At 36.8% G+C, this 23,672-nt stretch overlaps 1 protein-coding gene across 5 annotated transcripts in view; it reads left to right on the forward strand.

Annotated features, from left to right (window-relative positions):
- LOC121314789 (triple functional domain protein-like) overlaps window positions 1-23,672 on the forward strand; it is a 183,765-nt gene that overhangs the window by 139,365 nt on the left and 20,728 nt on the right. For 3 of the 5 annotated variants that reach the window (XR_005950156.1, XM_041248463.1, XM_041248464.1), the window contains exons 30-38: window positions 1,416-1,527; window positions 1,975-2,165; window positions 2,256-2,357; window positions 3,475-3,504; window positions 3,672-3,811; window positions 4,072-4,171; window positions 8,632-8,875; window positions 22,075-22,364; window positions 22,804-22,974. Coding sequence is in view for 4 of the 5 variants with exons in the window: in XM_041248463.1 (XP_041104397.1) it covers window positions 1,416-1,527; window positions 1,975-2,165; window positions 2,256-2,357; window positions 3,475-3,504; window positions 3,672-3,811; window positions 4,072-4,171; window positions 8,632-8,875; window positions 22,075-22,364; window positions 22,804-22,974 (1,380 nt within the window). In the remaining variant the exon portion in view is untranslated. The remainder of the gene's footprint in view (window positions 1-1,415; window positions 1,528-1,974; window positions 2,166-2,255; window positions 2,358-3,474; window positions 3,505-3,671; window positions 3,812-4,071; window positions 4,172-8,631; window positions 8,876-22,074; window positions 22,365-22,803; window positions 22,975-23,672) is intronic. The other 2 variants (XM_041248465.1, XM_041248466.1) reach the window with 1 other exon arrangement.

Below are 23,672 nucleotides of genomic sequence, written 5' to 3' on the forward strand. Positions count from 1 at the left end.
CATTTTGACCTTCGCAGTTTCGGAACACAGTACTGAAGGAAGGTTCGAACCTTTGATGGCACTAATTTGCATAATTTACTGGTGACATCACCATAGCTACTAGTTTATATTTGAGTGAACATAATTTTACAGGTAATTCATATAAATTGAATAAAACAGTCGCATGTAGTAATCATGTTTTTATAATTTAAATAAAAATAAAAACACATTATTTATGTACTCTTAAATGACGCTGCTTGCAATATTTACAATAAGCGTGCATTGCAGCAGCACCAACTGCTGCCAGTAAAGAGAACTGCAGCTGACTTAGGCAAAACAAAGCTTTATTTAACAGTCACCGTTCCAAGCAGGTTACCGGTCAGTCACATTTTACTACTACTAAAAATAAAAATGTGAACTTACGCTTGTCAAGTGATCCCGGAGATTGGGATTCCAAACAGCAGAGTGGTTTTGAGACATTTCTTTCAATATAGCTTATGTTGTACAGCGTTTTACTGTCGAGATGGCGAATGAAAAAGTTAAAGGTTTGCCTCTGGATAGCACGAGCATAAGGGGGGAGAGGTGGACGGTGCTCAGTTTTTTAAATTAAAATGATTAGCATTAGCATATATTTTGTATGTTTCAAACATATTCTACCAGAGCACTTCTCTTATACACTAGGTATTCAGTACATATTTTACTGACGCACTACAACCGCAATAGGTACCCCCCCCAGTACTTTGTCATACTATACCTCTGCATAACAGTGCCGCCATATAGAGTTGCTGTATAATGATTTGATATTGGATTTTAATACAACAACTTTTCTTTAAGTTATTTGCATTATACAAATCAAAAGATCGAAGTTTGCATGTGAGTGACATTTAATGTGTGATTTATAGGATTCACACATGTTTAAACATTTTCTGTTACATAGAGAAAAAAAAAGAAAAAAAAAAAAAAAAAACATACAGTGCGTGAATGCCGCCTGACAAACCTTCAAAGGTTTAAAACTACTTTCGAATTCCTGAGTAGCGAACTAACCTTCGAACACAGCTCTAAAACTAACATTATTTGTCAACCTGTCCTCAAGAACTTGGGTATTCCAGAAGCTAACATACTGTAACATAATAAACAAATCAAATATCTAGGTACATTCTTTGCAGGGATGGGAATAAGAATCCCATTGCATAGCGGTTTGATCCATTCCTGTTTTTTCTGTGTTTAATAAGACACATCTGAGCTTGTTACCTATACACTGTGGCTAATCAAGCTCTTAGTGAAATCTGGAATGGGTGAAACTTCTATGCAATAGGAGTCTTATTCCATCCCTGCTTTGAGTCTGTAACATTTCCAAAATACACACTCTTGTCACTTTTTTGAAGCATTAGGTTATTTTGGTGACTGACTACACCTCAATCTTGCTTGTTTTCCAGGAACTTTTAACCTGCTGCGAGGAAGGTAAAGGTGAGATTAAGGATGGCCTGGAAGTTATGCTCAGCGTGCCAAAGCGTGCCAATGATGCCATGCATCTCAGCATGCTAGAAGGTAAGTCCTGTTCTGTATTTGGCTGGATAATGAACTTATTGTCCAGATGTTAATCAGCATCTGTTTACTTGGAAGCTATGCTGTGATTCATAAGTTAGTCCAGAAAAGTTTCAGAGTATTTAATATGTGATGATTACGGCTTAGAATGCACTAGCCCATAAAGAAGACCACACATTTAACTTCTGTTGCTTTAATACTTATCTTATTATAAAATGGCATTCCTGGAAAACAGCAGTGGTTAAATTGTAGCTTGGGTCTAGGTGTTATACATCTGCTCATATTTGAGTGTTCAGTTCTGGTTGCTTTGGGATGTCAGGCTGTCCTTTTTAAAATATGTTCATAATAGGGTAAGTGTAACATGTTTGAAGAAAGATAAAACAGTAAGATGTTGATATACAGTCCTGTCTAGACAAACATGGAAATAAAATAATGTTCTTTACTCTTCAGGGTTTGATGAGAATATAGAATCTCAGGGCGAGCTTATTCTTCAGGAGTCCTTCCAAGTGTGGGATCCCAAAACTCTCATTCGGAAGGGACGGGAAAGGCACCTCTTCCTTTTTGAAATGTCCCTGGTCTTCAGCAAAGAGGTCAAAGACTCCAATGGGAGTAGTAAATATATCTACAAGAGCAAACTCTTTGTGAGGACCATTCTTGATCTTGAACAGTTTTTTATTTTTTTTGATCCTTCAGTTCCCTTTTTATTCTAATGGTGTTTTTCTTGATATTAGACCTCTGAGCTGGGTGTCACAGAACACGTTGAAGGGGATCCTTGTAAGTTTGCACTTTGGGTGGGGCGGACTCCAACTTCTGACAACAAGATTGTCCTAAAGGTAATGCTGCTCCTGCAGTCCAACATCAACACTAACTTCTAAGTGGAAGAGCAATTAATTGACTGCCATATGTAAGCTTAATTTAACAAGAATCTCTGTGTCTCATAATAATACATATGTAAGGTGGCTTGCATTCTGCTTAAGATAGTTAACAACTGCCCCACTTCTGCAGCAGCTGTAAAGCTTCGAAACAAAAAAATTACACCAGTACTCCAAAACTTAAAGTACACAGATTTCAATAATCTGATGACAGATTTATGTTTCTCCATGACTCATATATTATAACTTTTAAATGAAGCAGACTAATGTTTGAGCTTGTGCCTTCATCAGTGTAATGGTTTATGTTTTGTACATTTCAGTTCTCTATTAGCATGGTTAATAACGTTTTTGTCCAAATGTTGGATAAAGCATGTTTCCCATGTGCATACAGTAGATTCTGATAATATCTTTTATTGTCACAGCATTCATTGAAATTTCTGATTTTGGAAAATAACTTGTTTTGCCCTGCCATTGTTTGTTTGTTTGTGTGTGTGTTTGTTTGTTTATCTATTTATTTATTTATTTATGTATTCCTATTCAGATAGTTCTAAGTATGCAATTGCAGGACACACATTCCTTTTAAAGTAATTAAGGCTTGAATTGTATTCTGTTATTTTTATTATATACTAGTTTGTCCTCTGTCTATGTTATGTATAAATTTACTACAGATTTGAGACAAGAAAGCATAACATTTGTCAATCCATTTTAGCTGAATTCTGTGTTATATATTTTGCACATGCCACATTAGTACCAATTAGTTACATTAAGAATATAAATACAGTTACAAAAAAAAAGAAAAGCAAGCAAATATCCTAAAATGTCTGATTTATTAGTTTGCTCATAACTGTGTGACAGACATCTTTGGCAGCAATAAAGGCATGTGCAATGTCCAGGATCAGTGCATACTTTAAAAACTATCAATTGTAGTTCATAGACATGTTTGATGTGTCCGCACATTAATTGTTAATATCTGTTTCAAAGAGTATTATGGTTATTATAATTTGTCGTTATAATGACCGTAATATAATGTTTGTGTAAATACAAAATAGTGAAATTCTCTTCTACATTTTAACTTAAGCCAAGTCAGGGATGCAAACATGGAGCAATGGTGAGTATCCTTGTATAATTATAGTCCTAGATATAGTGTGAATTTGTGCATTTAATAAACAACCCCCAAAAAAACCTAAATAAATATCAGATTTGTATTTATTTATTTATTTTAATAAATGGAAGTAATTCATCTCAATGTTAAAAACTTGTTTGTAAATTCCTTAGGCGTCCAGCATCGAAAACAAACAAGACTGGATCAAACACATCAGAGAGGTCATCCAAGAGAGGACCATTCACCTGAAGGGTGCTCTGAAAGAGCCCATTCACATTCCCAAACCAACTACCACCAAGCAGAAAGGAAGAAGGTAAAGACCATACCCTGGATGGTTATTATTGTGGTCCTGAACAACACTGCCTCATCAGCTTTTTTTTTTTTATTTTTATATACAAGCAATGGCCAGTTAAAGTAATACCACAAGGCACCAAATTGTACTGCAAATTATGACCGGTCATTCGCCCCCATGAGGGTAGAAGATTTTAGCTTCCTCGGTACGTCATGATTACAGTATGGATTTGAAATGCTTAAACATTGGTAGTATAACAGCTTTTTGTTTCTGATTTTTAGGGATGGAGAAGACCTGGACAGTCAGGGTGATGGTAGCAGTCAACCAGATACAATCTCCATTGCATCACGAACCTCCCAGAACACCCTAGATAGTGACAAGGTAAGTGCCAAAAGAATCCAGTGTCTGAGCTGCACCCTTCCCTTTTACAATCTAACAATGATGAGGGTGTTCTGGCTAGTTGCTCTTTTAGGTTCCCAGAGATAGATCATAGATCCAGAACGGCATTGAGGAAGAAAGAAGCGATGTTTAAAGCTACCTGCTTATTCGTGGTAAAAATGGCTGAGTGTCTCATGTTTGTTGTGTAAATTGTAGAGCTTGGAAGCGTTTGGGTTCATATGTGTTTTCCAGGTAGGACAATTCAGTTGTCGTAACTTTCAGCAGTATGTCAGGATCTTGACAGTCTTGGATAACGTTAATGTAAAATAGATTTTAACATAAGTCGTTGATTGCTCTATGCAACTGTTTTGTAATAAATAATTACCAGATAGACTTTTAAAAAAGGTTGCGCCCAGTGGAAATTGAGAATGACAAAAAGATCTCGTCCCCTGTTGTACAATTCAGATGTGCAGAGTCAGGGTTTTATCTCAATTGTGAAATCTCTTTCAGCAACAAAACTATACGAAAATGTCTCTTGTAACACGAGCTGCCTAAGGAATACTTTTTGTAATGTACATAAGTAATGTAAGAGGATATCTAAAGAAAGCATGCAGACATTACTTTTACAGAGTGATTATGGTTTGTGGGTGAAGGGGTTATGAATCTTTATAACAGTGTACACTGCAGCTTTAAATCATTCCATCATCACCTTCCCCTCCCTTGTAACCTGTTGTCGGCTGTGATAACCAGACATGGCGTGTGATTTTATGTATCATAAATCAAGAGGAATTGGAATGAGTATCCTTTGTGTCTGTGGGATTCTGAGCAATGAGGCTGAACAGCATTCTTGAAGTATTACACAATTTATGTGTAGCCTGAACTAGTTCATTTGGCTCAGAAAGTTACCTGTTGTTCCATTATCTTGTTATAAAGAGTGAGAAAGGCTAGTTGCCGTTACAGTTGATACTGTAGTTGTCTAGAGAGAAGATGAAGGACTCCAGCGCAGCAAATTAAATAGCAAGTAAAAGCCTTGGATCTGTGGCTCAGCTGCTGAGCTCACTAGCAGTGCCTCGTTATAAGTGGGTATGTGAGCTTTTTACTTAATTCTTTCATGCAGTTTGTATAGTATCTTTTGAAAATAGTTGATGTTAAACTTTAGATCTCAAATTGTTTTATGTTGGATAGTATTTTTTTTTTTTTTTTTTTTTTTTTTTTAAACTGAGGCGTGTTGTGTTGTAGGATTTTGTATAGCGTAGCACTGAATGTAAACGCAATCGAAATCCAAAATTAGAAATTTGGCATAAAGCAGGCAATTTTGTTAAAGCTTGTTTTATTTTTTGTTTTTTTTGTTTTTTTTTTATAAACAAAAGATTAGTACAGCAGGAAAACAACTGTGAGCAGTGGACCAATTTGTTAGATTCATCACCTATGTACTACTAACAAGGTTAAAGTAGAGATCCTGGTGCTTTTCAGTAAAACACAATCTGTGCATATCCACTCTTCACAGGGACCATTATCTGGCCACATTTTTCTTTCATCCAAATTCTTCTTCGTCCAAATTTATGTTCTGCTTTTTGAAATTCTTAGTTTGATGTATCTATATGAAGTCACAGACTTATGTAACAGTGCTTATGATAACAGTGCTGATTTTAAATACCGTAGTAGAATCAGACCCTTTTTAATAAATATTTTGCACAGCTGGTGGCTGAATGAATTATTATTTTGTGTACCAGGCCATGTAGAGGCTGGATTTTGCTGGGACAAAAGGAGTTAATAGCCGTGCTTTCACAGTAACAAAACTCTGATCCATTTAATATGATGGACAGTACAGGAACCACGTGAACCGTGATATGAGGTGTTGGTAGATTGTTCCATCCTTGCGTAAACATTTAGTAGGATTTAAAACTGACCTTGCTGCCATACATAGCGTAAAGATGAATCTGACAAAACAGCTTTTGTTAATATCTGGTATGCTGTAAGCCTATTAGCAGGCATTCCAGATGTGTTTTATTTTTGTGAGTTCAAACTTTTGACCCTAATTGAGGTTTGAACCCTGGGCCAGGTCAGACACTTTCCGCTGTGTCTGTCTTAGTCTTAACTGGTCTACTGCTTTGTCTCCTCAGAACCCATGACCTGGGTTAATCTGTCAGATCTTTGCTTTCTGACAGAATATAAAAACAGTTTTGTGAACACTGCACCTTGGGGAATACGGTTGAAGCAAATGGGCTTCTTTTGTAAATTAAACAAAAATGCTAATTAAAAAAGAAAAATAAATGTAAATGCAATATCAGCCTGAATTTGAATAAGCCGTGTCTAGTGTATCACAATGGCTGGTGTCTCTTATAAACGACACCAGTATGGGGAAGTGGCAGTAGTGCAAAGCTCTTGCTCATCGCAAGCTGTTGGGAGCCTTTCTTGAGTTAAAGGTCATCTGCTGTTTGCGTTTCATGTGATGTGGCCGATGAAAGAGAAAGCCTGCTTGCAGTTGATTATTATGGCAGGGTTGGCTCATTATTACAGAGTGTAATCTCTCCTTTCATCACAGGTGTCAGATTAGGATAAAAATTAAAAAAAAACACAATCAACTGGTTGGAGTCAGGGACTGCAACAAAGAGGGAGGGTGCTTGAAGCGTTTTGAGGGAAATGTGTTTCATGAGTAAGATAAAAGGGCTTTTGTTTCTGATGTCGAAAGAGATGCACTAGCAAATACACCTTATTATAATTCAAAGTCTGTTCCTTCCTTCCTTCCTTCCTTCCTTCCTTCCTTCCTTCCTTCCTTCCTTCCTTCCTTCTCCTATCTGACATGAGTTTAAAAGTGTTTTTGATGAGCAGTACTGAGGGAGCATGGGAAACAAGTCCTTCTAAACTACAGTGACAAGGGTCATAGACCAGGATTTGTCTGTTTTTATGTTTAGTTTCATTTGCACAATTGTTCCTCAGGAAGTTGATCATTTGATAGGGAATCGGTGATAGAAATCAAGTATGATAGAGAGGTAAAGTAGGAATTTCAAAATACAACACTTAAAGGGTATATAAGAACCTTTTATTTTATTATGTTACATGTTCCCATGTGTTACTATAACTGTTTAAGTAAGGTGTTTGTGTTTTTATTTATTAATTTATTTATTTATTTATTTATTTTTTAATAATTAAAACAATACACACCTTACTTAAACAGTTATAGCAACACATGGGAACACGTAACACAATAACATAAAAATGTCCTTATATATCCTTTAACTACACCCAACTACAAACAGCAGATTTCCCCTTTAAGAAGCATTGTACACTGGAATCTTGCGTTATTGGTCACACAACTGTCCATACAAGATCACTTCACACTAATTGCACTGTTTTATATCATGAAACACTTTCTAAAACTTGTATAATCACAAAAATAGAATACACTGTGTGTCACTCCTCTATCTCCTTGTATGCACCTGTTTAAGAGTTTTCTGGGAGGCGAGGCACGAATCCCAATTGAATATGATGTGATAGGCAGTAAGCATTTGAAGAGGACATGTATGAACTGACTGAAGTTAGTAATGGGATGTCTTTAAAAAGAAGCACAGAATATACTTCAGGCTCTCTGAGAATGCTTGCAATGAATGTTCCTATTATAGCTTGACATTTACCTGTTCTTGTGTCAGGGTGGATTGCTATAGCAACACTGTCTGCACTCTTGTTAAGAGCAGTGTGTAGTCTGGGTGATACATGCTGTCATTTCTGGATTTATGGCAAGATAAGTAATCTAAACAACCGGGAAAGGACCTTATTACACTGCAGACAGCCGCAAATGTATTCTGTTGAAACACAAGATGCTTGTCCTGAAATTTGAGTTGAGATTATAGTTTTCTTATTTCTCTGGAGAGCTTTGTTTTCTCCCTGGCAGTTTGGCGAGTCTGCTTTTCATTTAACTGCATATGGAGTGGTCCTAAAGCTGTCATGACTCACACACGTTTCGGCAGTGACACACAAAATGTTCTGTACGTATCAAGTAACATATTTTAAATTCGCAGAAAAAAAAAATGGTTTTGGTTACCTATTCAAAACCAAAAGAACAAACTCACAGTATAGATATATCTTTTTTTTCCACTGAACCTAGTTTTTTTTTTTTTTTTTTTTGCCTCCTGACCCTGATTCGACCTGCATCGTCAGCACTACAGATACAGTCCATGTTTGTAACGGCAATTACTAAAGTTCATTCTTATTGTGTTTCTTGAATTACTGTTCTCTGCATTCAGGACATTAGTATTTTGGGACATACTAACATATTTCTAATGGTCAGGGCTAGCATAAAATCAGCTATTGTGCCTGTTGGAAATGTCGTTTTTAAAATGGATGCATACCTGAATCTTTGGCAGAAAACAAACACTGACTGTGTTAAATGATGATAAGTCAGGTTTGTGAGTAATAATAACAGAAAGTTGCCTGACATCACTATTTTTCTCCATCTCCTGCAGCTGTCTGGAGGTTGTGAGTTGACAGTGGTGATCCATGACTTTATGGCCAGTTTCAGCAATGAGATGACAGTCCGCCGTGGTCAGACCGTGGAGGTCCTGGAGCGACCACATGACAAGCCGGACTGGTGCCTGGTGCGGACCACTGACCGCTCTCCCGCAGCTGAAGGCCTGGTACCCTGCAGCAGTCTCTGCATCGCCCACTCTCGCAGCAGCATGGAGATGGAAGGCATCTTTAACCACAAAGGTAGGAGCTTGGCGGGGAATCATTTCCGGTCAACAATGCTGAAGCATTAAGGTACGACAGAGGGTGGGTTAACATCAGATAACTGCACATTTAGGGCCTTGTAAGGCCTGACGCAAAGCCTCAGTGTACGGTTATCTCATGTTAACCCTCCCCCTGGAGTGCCTTAATCCTATTATAAGTGAAATTTAAAATTACTATATTTACTTTTTTAAATTAACACAGCAAATTAAAAAATATATTCAATAACAGTAAATATCATTACGCACAAACAAATTGTTCCAGTGTAATGAAAACAAAATTTGTTTAAACATGTTTTATTTTTATATAATAACATACGTTTAATTGTAACTGTAACATGTGTTTATTAATGTTAAGTACATTTCTGTATATCAATTACATTAACCTATTATACTAATTCATTAATGACCATATATAACTGTAAATTACATGTTAACTTCTCCAGGTCTGCAGGTGGTATTGAGTGACAGTGTGTTGCTTCGTCATTTCCACTTCATCTCAGTTTTTTAAATACTGCTACAAATACATTGCTAGCTGTGTTAAATGCAGCATCTTTTGCTAAACTTTTCTGTTGTATGGCGGATCCTTCAAAAAGCAATTGATACTGTACCAACTCGCAGACTGATATTTCTTATGGAAGCATAACATTCCTGAGAAAGTAAGTGAAAGGTAGCAGGTTTACTTTTTTCTTGAAGCCAGTTTTTTTTATGATGTTCACAGCCCAAAAGCTTTTATTGTTTTTTTTTTTGTTTTTTTTTTCATTTTGTTGAAGTTCGAGTAGTTCTGTTTCTGTTATCCCACTCTGCCTTTTTCTTTTAAAGTAAAGTTAATTACTGGTACCTGTGTTTTGTCAGATTCAGGAAATTGATCTTCATACCATTCGTCAAGTGTTTTTCCATTAAAAAGATCAAAATTTGATTGTGGGTTTGTCTTTTTTTTTTTTTTTTTTTTTTTTTTTTTATTAATTAATTAATCATAATTTACAGATATTAAAAGTTATAGAATAATGCATATGAATTTAAATTCAAAGTTTTTGGTGATGCGCCTGCGTTGAAAGGTTGTGTGGGATTAACGTGTGGTTGATAGAACGCAGCAAACAAAATCAGAAAGCAGGTTTTTTCCAAGCAGGTTTATAATTGATTTTAATATGGGTAGTGAAGTTTTCTGGTGTTGAAAATGACTTTGAACGCTTCCTAATGAGTTGCCAAGTGGAGCTCAGTTCAGTTTTAGCTGCCCTTTGAAATGAGCAGTAACTCTGTAGACAGGCAAGGAAGTGCAGGCTCAGCTGTTTCCTTTTTAACTGGATACCTGAGAAAGACGTGGGCGTCCTAGATGGATAAAATGGCTGTTTAAAACTTCGGGGCAGGACCTCGTGGGTCTATTTATGTCCTGTTGATTTATTTCACTGCCTTAGCCCTCCAGCTAAGAACGTGGTGCTGCTTTTTTTCATGATTTCTAATTCTCTGGGGATAAAAATAAAAAAAACTAGCAAAAAACAGGTATTCTTGGATAACAGTATCAAAACAATAGTCTAATAACATGCACTTATCATGTTGCTCCCTGGCATTCAGCACTGATTCTATAACCTTATACTCATGTCAGGCTTTCTTCTCACCACCAGAAAAGCCATGAGAGCAAGCAATTTCTTGTGTTTCCTTGACTACAAGAAAACAGGTAGCTCTTTTCTTACTGTGCTCTCTTGACAGCTTTTGGAGCACCACAGCATTGTCTACAGCAACTAGGATACTGGAGCCATAGCTGTTTCATTGTTGCTTACTTCTAACAATAATTTGGGCAACTCAGTTTAGATTTCACAACACAGAGAACCTTTATTAAACATCTAGTGTGCTTACAGATTTGGTAAGTGTCAGTTGCAACTTAGAATCTTTTCTAAAGACTGACCTTGCTTCTGGGGTTACATTTTTATCTGTCCCAGCTCAGTACAAAGTAACGCACAGCAATAGCTATATTGTTACAATAGCGTCCCAATGACCAACTTCAGCCCAAAACTGGGCCCATTCTTCCATCCCTAGCTGACGTTATGGAAGGGTAATTTTCAGTTTTGTGGGGTTTTTTTGTTTTTTTTTCTCACCTTTTTGTTTATTTTCCTTTGTATAAAAATCTAACCTGATTTTTCATTTTAACAGTCTTGCTTATTCTGCATGTGTGTCTAACTAGCTAAGTAGCTATGGGAAAGGGCAGGTTGTCATGTCAGATAACAGTATAACAAAATATGGGGTTTAGCTGGAAGGGAAATGTTAACACACTCTACCTCTCAGTGGGTGGAAAACAATTAGCTTTAGCATAAATATAATGCATATTCATAACCCTGTTGAGAGGTGGACATTTTCCGTTTTTGAGCACCAGAGGCACCTTGTGCACTCATTACTTTTACAGTCACTAGCTTTCAGTATTATTGAGATCCGTTCTTTGTGAGGAATTTTAAACACACCTGAACATGCATTCAGATATTAATTTAAAAGCAGAGATTTGACTCTATAAGCACTTGATTTCAATTATGCGCTAGTTAAATAACTGCATAGAAAATACTTAATTACCGCTAGCTCAACACTTTGTGCAAAGAACTGTGTTTAATCTATGAAAACAAAGTTACTTCCTGTACATACATTTTTAAAGGACGAAATCCCTTTGGAATTATTATGGGTTTTTTTTGTTTTTTTTAACAAATAAGTGGTGGTTTCATGAGCAATTAAAGTTTGTCACTGTTTATAAAACTTTTTTTTTTATTTTTTCTCCTCAGACACTCCATTTACTTCATTGGGTTTGTAGATTAATAGAAATAAAAGCATGACACTCTTGGGCATTTTTCATGTGGATTTTTAAAACTGCTTCCTAAGCAGAAAACCTTGTCATTTTCTCATCACAGGGCTGTGTCTGACGCTCTGAGTTGTTTGCGGTTTAGCTGGCACAGTAGACAATCCATTGTGTTGAAGTAGTGTTTGAAGGGGATTGCTTTGCATTAGTGTAGTTGCGTTCCCATGACCCGGCACAGTTGTAAAAGAAAATGAACAATTTTAACTCCTCTCCGGTTTGTTTTACATTTGGTATAATAACCGATTTCTTAAACAAGTAAACTATATCAGTATAGATTTTAGTGACTACCTATTAGACTTAAAATGTAATAACATTGTTGCATGAACTTAGTAGTAGTCGTAGTAGTAGATGATAATAGATAATAAAAAAGTCAACAGTGCTCTATCTGCCTTCCTATTAAATCTCCAGCAATTCAGTGTAGTAGCCTTGCACTGTAGAATATGCCTAGACTTGCATGTAAATAACCTTGTGAGTGGAATTCTGTGAAATATCCATTCCTGTGGTTGTTACTGAAGCCAGGTTGGCAGTCTCATACAAAATATGTCATACAGTAGAATGAATATTACAGGTTCAACAGTCTATACTAACTATTTTAACATGTTGTATCCCACAAGATAAAACTCTTGAAATAAATCACCTTTTTTTTTTTTTTTTTTTTTTGCACAGTCCTGGTCTAGGTCAATATAAGGCTAGCAACAGTCATGAGCTGATTTCTTGTAAAAGTGTGAAGCAGCTGAACTCCTAAATAAAGATCCCCTTGTCAGGGCGCAGCACAACACTAGAAGTTCTAAGGTGTAATGTTTCTGTCATTCCCTCCCTGCTGCTGGAGCCAGACCAACCCAGGGAAAGAAGTATATGCTGGAAAACGGGCCAGTTTGTGTGGAGATTATCGGTACACGAAACTGGAGCTCTGTGCTGTGATTGATACCGTTGTAGACATCAGCCAAGTGTTCTCCATTTTGTCATAAGGGTGTTCTGTCTCGAAGGACTCCATTTACTCAGCCAGGTACTTAACTGAGGCCAGATGTTGACAAACGTATCGATTTAATGTTACATATCTCCTGCAAAGCATCATGGTACAATGAAAGGACAGATATGTAGAGCCCTATGGAATCCGTGTTATTTTGTTCTGATCTACATTTCTGTTTTTACCGTTTAAAAAAACGTAATTAAGTTTATTTAAATAAACTTATGCACACTGCTGGCAAGGCGAACAACTCAAAACCGTAAATACAGGGTTCTACTTTTTCCATCTGGTTTGCGTTCATGTTCATTGGATTAAGAGTATTGTTTTATCTAACTGTATTGAAAAATAGTATTGTTGTCTTTAAAAATGGGTTGTTTTTTGTGTGCAGTGTGGGGTGCTTCAAAGCAAACAGATAGGCAAAGAGCCAAGTGGTTAAAAAAAAAAAAAAGTTTCATAACTTTATTTTGAACTTGATCATGTTTTCACTACCATAAATCTTATCTGTGTGAACATTGGGATCTTATTGTTCAAAACTAGGGGTGTTGCAATATGACGATAAAAAGATAATAGTGATAAAAATTCTGACAATTATTATGTCGTCAATATTTTTCAGTATCGCGGTAATTATTTATTTATGTTTATGATTTGTCAATCTCAAGTGATAATTTGTAATGCTAAATTATTCATACAAGTAAGTTCAAATTGCAGTGATGGACTTTTTAAAGTGATCTGCCAGTACCATACTGTATACTTCGTCCTGCATACTCTTTTCCGGTGTAGAACTTTGATGTACTGTGATTGGTTGTGTTACGTGATCCAGCACTGTGTAAGATCAATTACGTTTGAATCACGTGAGAGTTTACGGCACCACTGCATTACAAGATGACAGACAGTGAAGAGGGAAACCAACTGTACCCCCCAAAAAACAAATTAAATCAATAATATGGGATTATTTTGGTTTTTAAAAAATGACGATGGTCAGATTGTTGAAGAGAAAAGCTTGAACAATTATTTTTTTTATTTAAAAAAAAAAAAAATGGGGATGATGACTGAGTTCATTCTGTAAGGCTTATTTTATTCTGCTTTGAAAATGCTCCAAATTATTTTTTATTTCAGAGTTCTGCATTTCAAATATTGAGTATTGTATACATATCTATTGTATTATAAGTAAGCACCATATTTTTTTAGTTAGTTTAGGCTATACTGATTTCATACCTATTATAACTTAATAAATACTAAACCTCATAAATTTGTAAGGTTTTTTTTTTGTAGTTCTTTGCAAATTATCGTGTGTATTGCAATTATCATAATAACACACACAATAATTGTATGAGAAAATATTTATATCGTGACACCCCAATTCAAAACTGACTGTACAGTAATAGTAGTCTGTGTGAGTGTTTTAATACAAATGATAAAAATAGTCTACAACATTGTCTAAACCCTTCTCGTTGTTTATCCCTTACAGAATGCCCCGCCTCATTTATAACCCAGCTACAGAACACCGTCCCCGTCCCCACACACACACACTTTTGAAACCAAAGTTATGCCACTGCCTGTACTGACAGTTAGTTTCACATTTTCCCTTCAAATATGTAAATCTCAAGCTTAATGCTCTATTGCCAAATGGTAGATATCTATATGGTAGCTATCTACATTTCCACAGCAGCAAGTAAAACAGCACTTTAGGGTTAAGTTTCAAAGAGCACAGAAATCATATATGTTAGACTAGACTTATTTTTATATTTTAAGTAATATATTTTACAACCTAGTTTTTGTAGTTTAGTAAAATGCATATTAAAATGACTGTAGTGTCATTGGATATACTTTCTTGAAAAGTTATGTAGCAGATTGCCTTAAAGTAATTTGCTGAAGACTTTGTTAAACCAGTAAATTGAGTGGTGCTTCAGCTACAGTTATTATGGTGGAGTCTGATTTCTGTTTCCAAATGTTCCCAGATGGGAGGCTGAACCTGAGCAGTGCTCACTATGATTAAGTTAGAAGAGCATCCCTTGCACACAGAGAGAGAGAGAGAGAGAGAGAGAGAGTTGCGTCTTGGTGAGAACAGGATAATGATCTCCAAGAACAAAGCAGACAACTTTTCTAAGATCTTTTAATACAATACTGTATAGCTAGCACGGGCTCGGATTGTTTGATTTGGTACTTCTTTTCTTTAAGTGATTTTGTACCAGTTTAACCTTTTAAATACAAATGACGTTTCTGTGAGTGGAATTTCTCCACTTAAGTCTCTGTGTTTTTACAAGTGGACTCGGACCATGGCTAATGGAATCCAGCAGGTGCATTCTCTGGGCTCTGTTTACCATGTGAACCCAGCATCAGGACAGACCAACAATTGCAAGTTTTGGATTCTTGACCTAGGTATGGGTTAGATAAAGCAGTATGATACAGTGTAATTGAATAATAATTTAAGTAATGCTGTTTGTTGATCGTGTATTGATATTGGATCATTTATAAGAAAACAAGTTTAGTTGAATGCTTTTTTGTACAGTATTTTTTTAATATAAATCAGTTTATCTATGTTGATGCCTATGGCAGTTCTTTATTTTTCATACAGATGAAGCATTTTTGGATGTTAGATTTGTTTAGTATAGTATTGGGATTGTAACCTTCTCTGCTCAAGGGTTTCAGAGGAGGTGTATTAATTTTATATATTGCTTAATCATATGCAGACTAATTCCCCTTATGCTATTTGATACCATTAGTCACCTTTTTCTAATTTTGTAGATTGTAAAGTAGGTAAACAAATCCAAGAGGTTGGTTTGTGCTGTATAAACTTCTAATATGCGTTATGCATATAATCAACCAGCTTCAGCTGTGCTTTGCAGTTATTTTGCCAACAACCTGTTACCTTAAGTATTTTCATAACAGTAAAGTATGCGCATAACATACATTCTATTATTCATAAGCTTTTTAAAAGCTGACAAATAGCCTGACCAGATAACATCACTTTCTACTTATTTACTAGAAGTCAGAGCCTGAAGCAATTTTGAAGTATTTGTGCAGGAAAAGCAATCCTTTAACCTTGACCCGAACAAGGAGAGAATCGTTTAAATCTTGCGTTTATGAAACTCCTTTTTCCCTCCTGCCAGCAGTGTTATTGGGGGACGTTGTCTGTGGAGAGCCCCCCACTGTTTCACTTATTCTTGTTTAACAGGAACACCAAGAGAGCAGGCATTGTAAGATCAAGCCACATGAAAAGAATTCCAGGCATTTCTTAATGTGTCTCATCTTTAGACCTGGATAGCAGAATTCCATTTTGAAATATTAGATTTAACACATTTTTCATTTCTAGCAACTTTCAGACACTCTGATTGTGACTGAATCCTCTGCTCTTATGGACGGTCAGCAAAGTTTTACAAAAATAAAAAATAAAAAAATGTATATTTTAATTTTATAAAATTGCAAAACCACACTGATGCCAAGTGTACAGGTAGTGTAATTAGTACCACTGTAGATTTAAATTATAATATTAATGTCTAGATTGCTGCTATTTGTCCACATGTCTGCATCAGAGGTTATTGATTAGTGGTTAAATGTAAACCAGATGCCAAGTCCTAAAGCAAACTCAACACTGTTTTTTTCACTAAAGTTTTTTTTTTTTTGTACTCCACCAACTTCCTAAACTTCATAAAAATCAGTTTGTTAGACAAACATTTCAGTTGTACATTGTTGTTTTATTCGTTTTTGATCATGACATTTTGTAGATGACTTGCCTAAATGAAACTTAAAGTAGGCAAACGTCCAGTGGAGGATAATAATAATTTAATAAAAATAATAATTTCCACCTTGTCTCGTATTAATTTTTAATATTTGATACAATACAAATTCAAAGATAAGTACAATTACTGGATCTTCTAAACTCCCTACATTTTCAGCTGTATTTCCAGGAGTCTATTGGTGAGATTAAACAGATAGATTGAAGAATGTTTTACTTGCAGTGTTACATACATTTTAATTTCAAGTGTGTGCTAATATGATTGCAAATACCAAGACTTATCATAAATAGACACCTAATCTTCTTAATCATGACAAGTCTGTGCAAATAGTTTTTTTTTTTTTTTTTTTTTTTTTAACAATGTGGTTTGAAAAGCAAGCTGCGTAAACCCAAACCTCAAAGGCATTCTTTAAAGCTTGTGCATTTCGTGTCTTGTTGTGAAGTCATCTGAAGAATAAAAGGTTGCGCTGCTTGGACACAAAATATTAAACAGAGTTTCTCAATTAAACTGTTGGAGGTCTGTAGTAGATTTCATGGTGACTAGACCTACTTGAAAGGTTTAAGGATAGAGGGTAACGGGAGATCAGGGTAATTGGTCACATTCCTATGTGGTGCTGAAATGCTACTTTGTCACTTGCTGTGCTCGCTGAAGTTCAACCAAAATACTCATAGGTCAGAAAGACATTTATCGCTTTAGTTGACATTTTTGGTTTGCTTAATCATGAATTGCTTGTTTTGAAGATGAAGTAAACCCGTCTTATTTCCTTAAAAAAAATGCCATGTATTGGTCCCGAACCTGTTTGTGGGGTTATTTTATAGCATGTGATTTTGCAGGTTGAATAGGCATCATTGCTTTCACCACTGCATTTCTGAGGCTTGAAAGTGAAAAGTGACTCTAGCCAGCTATTAAATCGTGTGAAGAGTACTTCAGAAAGAAAAAAAACACAACACTTTTTAATGCATATTCCATTAAGCAGTGATTTCCAGATGTTTCTGAGGAATCCCTGAAGGATAGTGCTGGTCCTCCTGTAAGTAATCATTACAGAGATAAGCAGTGTAGCCATACTTTGGATTTGTCCACCAGTCCATAACCTGCTTCCTTTTCCCATGATTATAGATGGATTCCAGCCAACACCACTAATCAAATTTACAGCCACATGGACCAAGGCCTGAGAAAAACGCAAATTAGTTAATGCTTTTATGTTCTGATTCTATTAATGTGTGTGTAGCTAAATTATACAAGTACTTATGACTTGTGTTACACCATCAATTTAATCCACCTCTGTCTTTTGATACATTAATTCACTCATTGTTCTGTCCTTCATCTCTTTTATGTTTGCCTATTGCCTTAAATAGTTAATATGTTGAACTGTTTTTAATCCGTAAATTTCTCGGAAAACATTTAGTAGTTTAAGTATAGAGAGAGATTTAAAGTCGTTAGAATAATATGAAAAACGGTCTTTGTATTAGAAGTAGGAATGAGGTAAAGTTACTGGTCCTGTTTAGTACTGAACTGAAAATGAAAGTTAAGTTAGAAGACCTCACGTTGAGTTTTTTGAAAGCCAGTGAACACTCCGTTGGTGTTTGCTATTTTAATAAAATAGCATTTACAGTATGAGAGACATAGTTGTGAGGTCTTAACCTGCCCAGACACAACTAAGGTTGTATTTTGATGAATTGCAGATGACTTCCATTAAAAAACGTTTGAGTTAAAAAGTTAGTTGTTAAATAAATATTTTATTTATTTATTTATTTATTTATTTGTTTGTTTGTTTATTTTTTTACACAAAGCAGAACTTAATGAGGCAGACTGTCATCGGTCCAAGGTCTGTAACAAAATAACATTTTGTGCAAAGGCACTGGCTCTGAGTGGCACAAACCCTTCTGTAGTTTAGTGATAGATATCTTCTCTAGCCTGCCACAGGTAGGCGTCAAATTCCTCCTTCACTTCCCTGCCCTGCCCTTCTTTCCTCTGTCTGGGGAGCTAGAACCCAGAGGCTCATTGACTGGACTTTGGATACCACTCATGTTTCACCATGCATTTAAAATACCATTAAGATGAAACAGAGCGGCAAATGTTCAGTACAGTCTCTCCAGGTACACAGGAATAGACGTGTTCCAGCACCTCCCAAACACAGTCAGTTCTGTAAGGGTAGACCATGCATTGAAGAGGCGAGAGTAGAAGGAAAAGAAAATTAACCTGTTCATTCACAGTTTCAACTGAACATTATCACTAAAGACTGCTTTGGTTCACTGTGCATGAGGTCTAGGCAGTACAAATTACATATCCATTAAACTTTGGCAAGGCTGTAGTCCACCAAGGGGTAGCTATTGAGGTGGAAGAGGGGGAGGCTAATACAGGAGTTACTTGCTGCTTTATGTTTCTGTTGGCTTAAATGATATGTGTTTAAGGGACATGCCTTCGTCTCGAACCTAAGTCAAAATTGAGTTTAATGTTTTTTAAATGGGCTTCATACAGAAATGTATTCTATGTAGGCAGTGGCCTGCAACTCGTAAAGAACACTATCTGTTATAGGGTCTTCACTTGGTTATGTTTACTGTAGGTATTGTATTGCAACTCAAATTCCAAAGCACTTTTATAGTGAATCTCTAAACAGATCTGAGTTTAATGAGTAGACTCACTCCTGGGGAAGCCCAAGTTGGCCTTTGTGGGTGGCACATTTTCATGAAGAAAAGAATTTCTTAGTTGTGTTGGTTTGGGCAGGCCCGTGACATTAAGTGTGAGGGATCATGTGATCTTATATTTCAACATGTGAGTGAGTCAGGCTTTTCTCTTACTAACTTTTTTAATAGTTCAATTTTGTACCAATAAAGCATGACCTGGAAATGCCTCTGAAGTTGGCGTCAAGATAAGATGGATAAGTTGATTTGCCTGGTTCAGTACATTTTGTTGTTAAAATACAGTTTGCTTTCTTATGGCTTGATAATTTGTCTTGATCATGCTTTTCTGTTTAACCGTGTATCTAGGCCAGTGACATTTAGCTGTGACTTTTAGGAAAAGAACAGTTGGGATAAAAAGCTACTGTATGTATTGTTGTAGTCTTTAACATTGAGGTTAACTTGTTTTAGTGCAAAGACAAAAACATACTCTGTGACTTGATTTTTTTTTTTTACTCTTTCTGTCTGTGGCCAGAAGGATTTGATTAATTATAAAAACAGTCAAGTTATGAATTGCAGATGCCTGAGGTTAGCGACTTTGTTGGCTCAGACTGCTGTTGCTTTCTCACATCTCAAGCCTTAATGTGTTTTCTGTGTGGGGTGGGATCTGCTGCAGACAGTTCAGAGTGGCAGGCTCATGTTGTTCATAGACCTTCTGAACTGAGACTTCATCAAGACAGCAGCTCGCTGGGGGAGAGCGGCTGACCTGTTCTCCTGGCTTGTCATGGAAGAATGGTAGGAATGACGTATGCTTTATATTGGGGCTGGGGCAACAGCTGTAAGAAGTAGCTTTAACAGAAAATTGTATTTGTATGTGAAACAGAGTTTAAGGTTTCTAAAATTAATACATTAATTTATCAATGCTGATCTGAAAAGAGTTTATATGATCGTCTTGCATAATTACAGGTAGTCAGCCACTTGGTGTTTTGTATGCTTTAAAGCATTGTCTTCATAGGAAAGACACGTAGTTAATCCATAACTAGGTGCAGTATATTTAAGCAAGTAACTCCCATGGGCATTAGGAGCTATTTACACCTGTGGTGCTTCATGGTAAAAGTAGCTCAACTGGGACTCAGTAACCTGGTTTGACTAGGATACAAAGCAAGGATTTGTTATCAGTTGTTTGGCACAGATGGCGGCGCTTTGTCGAGACACCTCAGGAAAAATAACCTGAATAAGTGGCTGTCCCTAATTAAACAAGAGGCATTTAAGAGGAGTGTAGTCACACTATGTCCATAATTTAAGACATGCACACAAGTATTTTTTTTACAACCTTCTCAGCCTGGCTCGCTCTCTGTCATTTTTGGTTGGTAGTGCCATTGTTTTCAAACTGCTGCAGAATTTAATCTTTACCTTCCGCGAGGCAAGGCAATGTTGACACGCTAAATTTCTTTGCCGCAGCAGCCTGAGAAACCACAGGAGACTACAACTCCTTCAAGAGTTCAACCTTCGAGCCAGAAGCAAAGCGAATCGTTTTTGCTTCACAGCCATGATGACAACTCGCAAATGACAGATGAGGCAAAAAACAATCGTTTACACAAGTCACAGTGTAATCACTTAATCACTGCACAACGTTACCTGAACCTGTATTGTTGTGAAAAGCGATCTCCGTTCATCATCTCAAAATATTGTATCCCTATTAAAGGAATTGATGACCCAATTAAACGACATAAATAGCATTGGGGGGAAAAACCGCCTCCCAGAGCTCTGTCCCATTTTAGGAGAAATCACCATTTCGGTGTCCCAATTTAAGTGGTGCTGTCCATAACAGTATGTGCCCTTGAATTCCCTCTGAGAAGAAATGGAATAACATTTATGAGACTGTGGCGTGTTCTAGAAACCGCAGAAAATTGTCTCAAATGAGACACAAATTTTGGAGCCGTTAGTTTGTGCATCCAAACATGACTCATTGTTATGTAGCTCCTTTTTTTTTTCTTTTCTATTTGTTACTTTGCCGTAGAGCACAGTTAAGCAGATGTGTGTGTTACTGGAGGTTGCCATTTTGGTTATGTCATTTTGGCAAACATCAAGGACAGAGACAGTGCAGTTATCCAGAAAACAGAAAGAAGGGTCTTTGTAGCTAAAAGTAGATTAAATGCAGACATCGTTGCATGGGATATTTTATTATGGCCTTACGTAACTTGTCAACGTTTTCGTCTGGTGTTCCATATTATACGTTTGTTTGAAATTCCTTTTATATTAGACTATTTAGTCTAATAATTCTGGCCTCAGTTTGTTTGGCATAAAATATCTGTACATGGATATTTGGTCGCTTCCATTTTTACTGTCTACAGTACTGTAGGTCATCAACATGTATCTCTTGCATAATGAGTCTTAGAAATTGCATAGTTAGTTAGCTGTCTGTTTATTATAAGACGACATTCATTCTTTTAAAAGATGGCATGTGCACAAGCTGTGAGCTTACTACCGGTAATGGGAGGCTAGTAAGTGGATACTTTGTGAATTAGGCTTTCAACCAGTCTCCTCCAAATAAAGCATTGCTTGCTTCTGCGTATGCAGTGGAATTGACAGAGTTGCGAAGGCCGCACCCAGTGAACGTGAGAGTTTATTGAATGCAGTAAGTTTGAAGTTAACAATTATATCAGGTGCTGTATGACCGCTTTGGTTAGATTTGCCAGTGTCAGTCAGTCACAGATGGGGAATTTAGGTCAGACTCCTTAGTTGTACAACAATTGTTACTTTCTTGAATCCTACTGTTCCTGTTAGTCATGCATGTACACAATGGCACTCCAGTTCTAGTTTCGGGTGAACGACCTGCATTTCAACAGCAGATAATAAAGTGCACAATAATGCAGATCGTTGAGCACTACACTGTTGTGACCTTTCCAGTCTTACCCAAAATAGAGATGGTTCTGTTATTTTTGTTAGATAAAGATATTCTAAACTTTTAAAACAAGATGTTTATTATCATTAATCTTTTTTGTTGTTATTCTTCTGTTACAGACTCCTTGTCAGTGTGCAGCAATGATGCCAGCCCCCCTGCTTCTGTCACCTTGCAGCCCCATGGGATTGGCTCCCAGAGCTCCCCTGGCCCCAAGCGCCCTGGCAACACTCTTCGCAAATGGCTCACCAGCCCTGTGCGGCGCCTCAGCAGTGGCAAAGCCGACGGCCACGTCAAAAAGCTGGCTAACAAGCACAAGAAGCACAGGGATGTGCGTAAGAGTACAGACACAGGCTCCCAGAAGGACTCAGATGATAGTGCTGCCACTCCACAGGATGAGACTGTCGAAGAGGTCAGTGCTTTAGGACTGTGTTCCTCAGGGCAGCACTTTTACAAATGTATCGGCTGCTGTTCATCTATACTATGTTAGGTCAAGTGAAGGGATTAGGAAAATGTATATTTGATACTATTAGCTGTAATTATATAAAAGCTTAAATGTGAACCCCAAGCTGACCCTTTCCACCCTTTGATCATTCTAAATTGTCCTCTTAAACGTGATTGCGGAATGTTTAATTAAAGATTAGGTAGGATTAGGTTCAGGGACATTACTAAGATAAACTAGATGTGAATACTGTAGGTGAGCTTTTGAATGTCTGTTGTTTTGCATCAAGACTTTTGACATCATATTGAATATTCCAAATGCAAATTCAGTTTATCTGGTGGTTAGTTTGTCCAGGATCTGGATACTTTTGAAAACTGAGCTGCCAATAACTGGTCTGTTTCTCTTGCAGAGGGTGAGGAACGAAGGACTCAGCAGCGGAACGCTGTCCAAGTCCTCCTCTTCAGGGATGCAGAGCTGCGGAGAGGAGGAGGGTGAAGAGGGAGCAGATTCAGTTCCACTCCCTCCGCCCATGGCCATCCAGCAGCACAGCCTCCTGCAGCCAGACTCTCAGGATGACAAGGTAACACCAACAAAATCCCAGCCCCATCTCGGTCCCATCTTAATGCAATGCTGTGAACTTGTTTCGTAGAGCTGGGGCTAATTATAGGTGGTGAGAGTTTCAAAATGATTGTCATTGTCATTGGGGGGATTGTGAGATCGTATTGTATATTGTTTTAAAGAAACCAACCGGAAAAAGGAAATGTAACCATGGGCTCATTACAAATGAAAAGGAATCGGGTTAAGAAGGAGAGCACAGCCAAATAAACAGCCAGGTTTTGTTGTTGTTTGTCATAAATAAAATTTAAAAAGCAGTGTGACTTTAGACTTTTGTCACAATGGTAGTGATTTCTCAGTCGGCTTCTTCTCTACACGCACCACTTTGGCTACATTGAGTATGAGATACAAAACCTGACCAGATAGCTGCGCTCAGCCGCTTGGGTGACCAGTTGTAATGTGACATTGTAGAACAGCAAGGGAACTATGGCTGACCAATCAACCGTTAAATTACTGATACTATATGTTGGTTTTAATTACATTTTCAGCCCAAAGTATTTTTTTATAAAATAAAACTAAAAACAAGCTAACTAAAACAAATGTTAGATCATATTAAAAAAAATAAATAAAAAAAAAAATATGCGACCCCCCAAAACCACTTCATACAGTAACATTTTTATTTGTACATTGGCTTGCATGTCACCAAAGTAAGTTGTTTTTCTT

Source organism: Polyodon spathula, chromosome 4 (assembly GCF_017654505.1).
Source record: "Polyodon spathula isolate WHYD16114869_AA chromosome 4, ASM1765450v1, whole genome shotgun sequence".
Classification (NCBI taxonomy): Eukaryota; Metazoa; Chordata; class Actinopteri; order Acipenseriformes; family Polyodontidae; genus Polyodon; species Polyodon spathula.